A 7,477-nucleotide genomic window follows, 5' to 3' on the forward strand; every position below is an offset into this window, starting at 1 on the left:
CAAAAAAGAAAAAGAAGTCAGGGTGGGGACTTCCCTGGCTGTCCAGTGGTTAAGACTCCATGCTTCCACTGCAGGGGGCACAGGTTTGATCCCGGGTCCGGAACTAAAGATTCTGCATGCTGCATGGCGCAGCCAAAAAAAGTAATAAAATAGAAGTTAGGGTGGTACCCAGATGGGGAACACTCCAAAGGAGAGAGGAGAATGAAAAAACGCGCATCGGGATTAACGATTATCTAGCCACGGGACAGGCAGACCTCCCTCCTCCTCTTCCATGCCCCAGACAGACACTGTAATCGGGCAGGGATGTCTGCTCAGTCCAAATGCTGCCTCAGAATCCTTCCTGATGCAGGGCTCCAGGCACCTACCAGGGGATCAGAGTGACCCTTCTGACCACCTTTCCCAGCCCACTGCAGCTTCTCCAAGTTTCTCCCAGGCCCCCCTGTCGAAGCCCTACTCTGACAGCTTGCTTCCTGCCTGGCACTCCCATAACCCCTTTGCCATCTCATAGACTCCCATTTCTCCTCAGTCCCTCATTGGTCCTCCTGGCCCCCTCTTGTACCAGCAGGTAAACTGAGACCCAAAGGAACGACTCCACAGCAGATTAGCAGAGAGCCACAGCCATGTTGAAACAGCTTCCCTGGCTAAGCCCTGGTGGGTGCACCCCAGTGTCCATGCAGCCTCGGGACCCAGCGGTGGGGGGCCCTTCCCCACCTTCCTGTGGCCCATCTGAGAGTCAGTGTGCCACCCCTCCGAGATGATATTTGTCTCTTGAAAGGATGGTCTCCACGCAGAGTGTGGATGGCAAGCCGGGGCAAGGGGTCCACAGAAGTGTGCCCGCCGTGCATCCTGAGTACCGCCTTTGCCCTCTCCCCGGGCCCAGGGGTCTTCCATCCATACCCGTCTCGCTCTGCCATGACACAGGTCCCACAGAGATCTCAGGGCCAAGGTGTGGCCTGTGTAGCCATCGTCAGGGGTTTCCCACCCCTACCAGCCAGAACTGCCCCAAGACACCAGAGAACAAAGACAGAGGCTCTGGAACGAGCAGAATGTCTGTTGTTACATCAGCTTTATTGGTGGCTTTGCGGCCCCCGCGGAGCCCTGCCTACTAGCTCAGGCCAGCCTCTTGCTCACGCGCTCATAGGACACACCTGCAACGGTGGAGATCTGGAAGAAGCAGCAGGAACAGGGGGTGTCAGTGCAGGGGCTCCAAGGTGACCATGGGGCCCAGAGAAGGTAGACCAGCCTCCAGTCCCAGCCCTGAGTGGGAGTGAGCCTGCTACACTGCTTCTCTGGGCCTCAGTTTTCCAGTTTGTTACAGGACTCATTGTGTGGACTCTACATGGCCAAAGTGCTAACAGATGTTGGCGTGATGTGGCTTTTCGTGGGATAATCTTCCACCCGTCTGTCCATTTCAGTTCACCCATGCCAGGCACATCTGCACGACACCAAGCTTGTCCCCATTGTACAGATGAGAAAACTGAAGGTTAGAGAAATCAGTCACCCCTCTAAGTCTGAGGGGCCATGCTCACCCTCTGCACCATTCAGCACTTATGGGGCCCCTGTGCTCGGTGATGGGAAGATACATTCCCTGTCCTCAGGAAGTGTAAGCATTCATGGAAGAGGCTTCAAGAGGATACTGTTCAGCCAAGGCCCACTGTGTGTGGTGCCCTGGGCTCAAGGCCAAGACACGCTGTCTTGGGATGTGTACATAGCATCAGTTGGTCCAGATCCCCAGCAGAGGAAAGCAGCTTTCTTGTGAGGAGGGGTGGGTGGCAAATGGAGTTTGGGGGAAGCAGTTTTGTCAGAGGGCAGCAGTGTGAAGTGATGTGTGATTTGCATATGGGATGGATGGAAGATGAAGTGGAGGGGGAGGCCGGGGAGGAGGCTGGGGCACGGCCTAGAGGAGAGGTGATGAGAGAAGGGGTGCTGGTGGTGGGTGGAGACGGGAGGAGGGGTGCTTGCAAAATGCACCCATGTTGGTGGAGAAGAAAGGAAATATCCAGAATGATTCTGGGCCTCCAGAGATGGGAGATCTGCAACCAAGACGGCTTGTCTCTGGTGCCTAGTCTGTGTGCGTGTGCATTTGCGTGTGTGCATGCCTGTGCCTGCCTGCGTGTGTGCGTGTGCGTGCGTGTGTATAATGGCCCTGAACTCTGGGCTCTGCTCACACCATATAGGCTCCATGGTCAGGCGCCTCTAGGAATTAGGAAACGGGTTTGTTCCATTTGGGAAGATCAGTTCAGTTGGGCACAAATGTGCTCCATTCTCCTGCCCTGTGTTCTCCCTGCACTCCTTACAGGCTGGGGAGCTTTGCCTCTAGCTTTCATCAGATTCTCCAAGAGGTCGATTTCCATCCAGAAAAAAATGTAGTCACTTACGTCACACACACACACACACATATACATATATATATATGTATATGTGTGTGTGTGTGTATATATACACACACACCTTCACATAGATACATTTTTAAAACACTGTACATCTATTTATTTTTAGATTTTTTTTTTTTTAACTAAAATGAAGGGGAGAAAGAAGACCCATTGGCCTGGGAAGAGCAGGCAGAGAATTTAGAAGTCAGCTGATGCGATCTGCCTCCACCACAAAGTAGCTGTGTGACCTTGGGCAAGTTACTCGTGTCTCTGAGACTCTATGGCTTCTCTGTAAAATGGGAGTAATGCGAGGGCACTGAGCCTCTTGGGCCACGTGCTTCTTTTCTCTAGACTGGGCTTGAGATGAGGAAAACAAGGGAGAGATTGAGAGACAGAAAGAGAGGACAGGGGGAGGCAAACCCTGCTTTCCTCATCACTTCCCTTCTGGAGAGGATTGGAGAGGACAGACCAGACGTCCCTCAGGGGGACTCTAGCCCAGGACACAGGCTCACGAAGGGGGAATGACATGTAGAAACGCCTTCCTTTTCCTCTTAACCTCACACCGTTTCTTTCACCTGGGGAAAACTTTGGAGCCCCGGGGAGAAGAGATGGATGTGAGATGAGGGCCTTCCAGCGCAGCACCTCCAACCTGTGTTTACAGAGAATGGCGTGTGGGAGGGGTCAGTCTACAGGTGTGTGAGTTGTCCCTGTCAGCGTTTCAAAAAATGTTTAATTAGCTGGCAACGTTTGCTAGACTGGAAATTTCACTTGGAAGTGCCAATTTCCAGCTTCTCTTGAAACACCAAAACATCTAGCAGCAAGGGCCTGAAGCCCCTTGTGGAAGTGGAATGGAGCGGTGGTTACCCTTGCAGGGCCCACCCAGACTCCCCGCTTCATTCACACTCTGGGAGGGGTCCAGACGTGCGTCCCTGCGGGGGCCGAGTGTGGGCACTGGAGTCAGACTGCCCAGAGCCAAATCCCTGCTCTGTCAAAAAAGCTCTGTGCCCTCCGGCCAATCACTTAGCCATCCCGTGTCTCAGTTTCCTCACCTGCAAAATGGGGATAAAAATCCTTACCTAACAGGGTGATCGTGAAGGTCAAATGAGGTCATGTGCACCCAGTGCTCAGCACAGAGCCTGGCCCATGGTTTGGCGGGGTGGGGGTGGGGGTTGCCCATAAAGCCAGCTGTCCAGAGGACCACCTCTTGGGGGCGGTGGCTGGGGGCAGAAAACCATTCTCATCGATTTTGCCAGGAACCAGCGGGACACTCACCTCCACCAGCTTGCCATCCATGATCTCCGCAGTGTAGTTGTAGTGGGGGAAGTTCACCACCACCTTCCCACCCTCCATCTGCACAGTGGCCTGGAAGAGAAGCAAAACAGAGTTGCAGAGCACCCCCCAAACACAGGCCAGCCCCTCAGGGATGAAGGGCCTGCTTGCAGCCTCAGCAATCACCCTTTAGGAATTAATTTGCCCTATAGACATCTGATTACATATATCCAAAGATAGATAACCTGTGCAAGTCACTGAACCTTTCTGTGCCTCGGTTTTGTTTGTTTATTTATCTTTATTTATTTATTTATTTTTGGCTGCGTTGGGTCTTCTTTGCTGCACGTGGACTTTTTCTAGTTGCAGTGAGCGGGTGCTACTCTTGGTTGCGGTGCACGGGCTCTCATTGCGGTCGCTTCTCTTGTTGCGGAGCACGGGCTCTAGGCGTGCGGGCTTCAGTAGTTGTTGCGCACGGGCTTAGTTGCTCCACGGCACGTGGGACCGTCCCGGACCAGGGCTTGAACCCGTGTCCCCTGCATTGGCAGGTGGATTCTTAACCACTGCGCCACCAGGGAAGTCCCTGTACCTCGGTTTTCTCATCTCTAAAATAGGGGTAGTAACTGTACCTACTTCCTGGAGTAATGGGGAGGATTAAATGATTTACTATGATACATATAAAGTGCTTAGAGCAGTGCCTGGCTTGGTGTTGAGCACCCCTTGTTAACTATGGAGTCAGTTATGATCATCATTTTTAGAATGATGCTAATGTCATCCAAGGGTGTTGATTGCAGCATTGTTTGTAATAGTGAACAACCTAAATATCCAACCTGTATTATCCACTGGTAAATAACCTAAAAATCTATTAATGAGGGAGTGGTAAGTAAATGATAGCATTTCCATACTATAGGATACTGTACCACCATTAAAAAAGAAGAGGCAAGTCAATATGTGCTGACACAGAAAGACATCTGTGAGAAATTGTTAAATAGTTTAAATACCCAAGTGGCAGAATATGAATATTATGACCACGTATCCTCCACCTTGGCAGCCTAGAAGCCTGAAGGAGCAAAGTACTCTCTTGGCCAGGGTTGGGGGCTACAGAGGGGAATGGGTGGAAGACCTGGGGGACCAGTCTGGGTAGGAAGGGACAAACAATCACCTTTCAATTCTTTGCTACCCAAGACTGCAGTTTCAAACCCAGATGAGTCTGGTTCTAGGGCCTGGGCAATTAATCTCTAGGCCACGCTGGAGGCAGCATTAAAATGTGGTTATGGAGGCTTCCCTGGTGGTGCAGTGGTTAAGAATCCACCTGCCAACGCAGGGGACACGGGTTCAAGCCCTGGTTCGGGAAGATCCCACATGGCGCGGAGCAACTAAGCCTGTGCGCCACAACTACTGAGCCTGCGCTCTAGAGCCCGCGAGCCACAACTGCTGAAGCCCATGGGCCACAACTACCAAAGCCCGCACGCCTAGAGCCCGTGCTCCGCAATGAGAGAAGCCACTGCAACGAGAAGCCCGTGCACTGCAATGAAGAGTGGCCCCTGCTCGCTGCAACTAGAGAAAGCCCGCATGCAGCAATGAAGACCCAGCGCAGCCAAAAATAAATAAATAAAATAAATTAATTAAAAAAAAAATGTGGTTATGCTGTACGGAACCAGACTGCCTGGTTATGCAGTCCCGCCCCTGCTGTGGGATCCAGGCAGCTATTTAATCCTATGACTCAGCCCAACTCCCCCATCTGTAAAATGGGGCAGTAATTGTAGCGAACTCATGGGCTTACCTGCATTAAGATGTGTGACAGAACCAGCAAGTGTCTGGGATATATGTGTGAAGGATTCAGCAAATGTTAACAATTTTTACTATCATTATAGTGTTATTAACGGTAGCATTAAAAACTAGGAGAGGCTAAATTGCCAAGTAACTCAAGCTGTTAAAGCTGGAGGCTAGACTCGAGAAGAAGCCTCAGCTCGGGGAGCAGCCCCCAGGGACATGGTGGAGACCAAGAAGTCAGCCAGAGTCCTGGCGAAGGAGGGAGGGGTGGCTAGCTGCCTCTCACTTTGAACTTCTTGCCCATCACGGTCTCCATGTCGCACTCTTTGCCGATGGTGAAATTGTTGGTAATGGAGGGGCCCCCGGGGTAGTTCTGGGACCAGGTGAAGTTCTGCCCGTCCTGCTGCACCTCTGCGATGATCTTGAGGTTGCGACCCTTTTCAATCCTGTCGCTGGGGAGCCCTGGGCCAGGGGACAAGCAGAGTGGCCATGTAAGAGCTGCCTACAACTTGTGGCTTTGGGCACGAGCTTGCCTCCCCTACGGCAGGCTAGCCTGACAGTCGAGCACAAGCCCCATGTCGTGAGCCATGTGGCTTGGGCAAGTCACTGTCTCTCCCAGCCTCAGTGTTTTCATCCGAAAAATGGGGATAATAAGACCCATTTCACAGGGCTGTTGCAAGGATTAAATTACAGTGATTGTGTCTGGTAAAACTCCTGGCATATAGTTAAGAATAAATAATAGCTGCTCTTCTGATAGTAGTAGAACAGAAATTTGCCAACCTCACAAATTTCTAAAATGAATGAGACCTTCAAGACTGTCTTGAAATGCTCTTGTTTTACAGATAAAGATTGCTACATCTAGACTGTTGTAGGTGAAGCCAAGTCACAGTTCCTTCAGGGCCAGTCCCAGTGATTGACTCAGAAGGGCTTTTGCCTTCCCAAGGCCTCAGGGCACACGGATCCCGCTCTTGGGGCCCATTTCCTACCAGGAGGTAGTAGGCCCTGGTCCCCTGGGGCTGTCGTCAGCGTAGAAAACTGCACTGCCTCACACTTAGCTAGCACACCAAGATTTCTGCAGGGTTGTCAAGTCCATTGTCTCTTTGGTTCTTCACAACCAGTGCTGCAAATCGAACAGTCAGAAGAGTGGGGTCTTTGATCTCCACCCACAGTGCCTAGCACTGTAAGAGGCCCCTGTTTGCTCAGTGACTTAGTGAACGAGTGGCTTGTCAAACCTGATCTCTGTGCTCCCACCCCTTGGTCACCTCTCTGCAGGCAGGATGTGGTGACACCACTCATCATCTCATCCTTGGGTCCGGGGGGTCTAATCACATCTGCCACTGATGCACAGTGTGACCTCCGGCAAGTCTTGCTGAGGCGCCCCATCAGTAACATTGGGTTGGCCGTGCGTGTAGCAAGCATTCAGTAAATGTTTGAATGAATAAGCCAATCAACTCTCCATCTCACCCATTACTGGCTGTGTGGCCTTGCACGAGTCACTCAACTTCTCTGAGCCTCGCAGACTTTGGGTTCCCTGTGCAGAGCTGTGGCCGTGACAGCCCAGCCCCAGGAAGGTGCTTTCAGGAGCTCACTCACCCAGGCGCTTCGTGAACTCGTCATAGTTGTTCTCACTCCCGGTCTCATACTTGCCGGTGAAGGCCATGCTGCCGGAGGGCTGGAGGCTCAGAAGGATGAGGAAGCAGGGCTGCGGTGCTGAGGGGTCTGGTGCCTCAGCTTATAGACCCTCCCAGGTGCTGAGGCTCAGCCCCAAAGTCACGCCACTTCTCCTTCCCACCCCTGAAGAGGAAACACCAGCAATTTTATGATGTAGGCAGGCAGCAGAAAGCTGAGGTTATTCACCCTGGGGACTCGTTGGCTGGAATCCCATTGCCACTGGCAAGGCCAGGGACAGCTCTGCCACAGGGTTTGAGGTGTCATCCACCTCTGCCCAGCCCTCCCTCCATCCACGCTCCCATCTTCCCTCATTTACTCAGTCACCCCTGCATTCATCAACCAAAGTGCTTCGGGCACCTCATTTTGGGGCCAGCACTGAGGAAGCAGTGAGACAC

General features: G+C 52.3%; 1 protein-coding gene across 1 annotated transcript; it reads right to left on the reverse strand.

Moving 5' to 3' along the window:
• Positions 1–1,110: 1,110 nt before the first annotated feature.
• FABP6 (fatty acid binding protein 6) lies at positions 1,111–7,074 on the reverse strand. The gene is made up of 4 exons (XM_007464407.1): positions 7,005–7,074; positions 5,698–5,873; positions 3,645–3,734; positions 1,111–1,164 (listed from the first exon to the last, which is right to left on the reverse strand). The coding sequence occupies exons 1-4, from the start codon at positions 7,069–7,071 to the stop codon at positions 1,111–1,113; spliced, it is 387 nt and encodes a 128-aa protein (XP_007464469.1). The 5' UTR covers positions 7,072–7,074.
• Between the last annotated feature and the right edge of the window lie 403 nt (positions 7,075–7,477).

Source organism: Lipotes vexillifer, unplaced genomic scaffold (assembly GCF_000442215.2).
Source record: "Lipotes vexillifer unplaced genomic scaffold, Lipotes_vexillifer_v1.1 scaffold95, whole genome shotgun sequence".
Taxonomy (NCBI): Eukaryota; Metazoa; Chordata; class Mammalia; order Artiodactyla; family Lipotidae; genus Lipotes; species Lipotes vexillifer.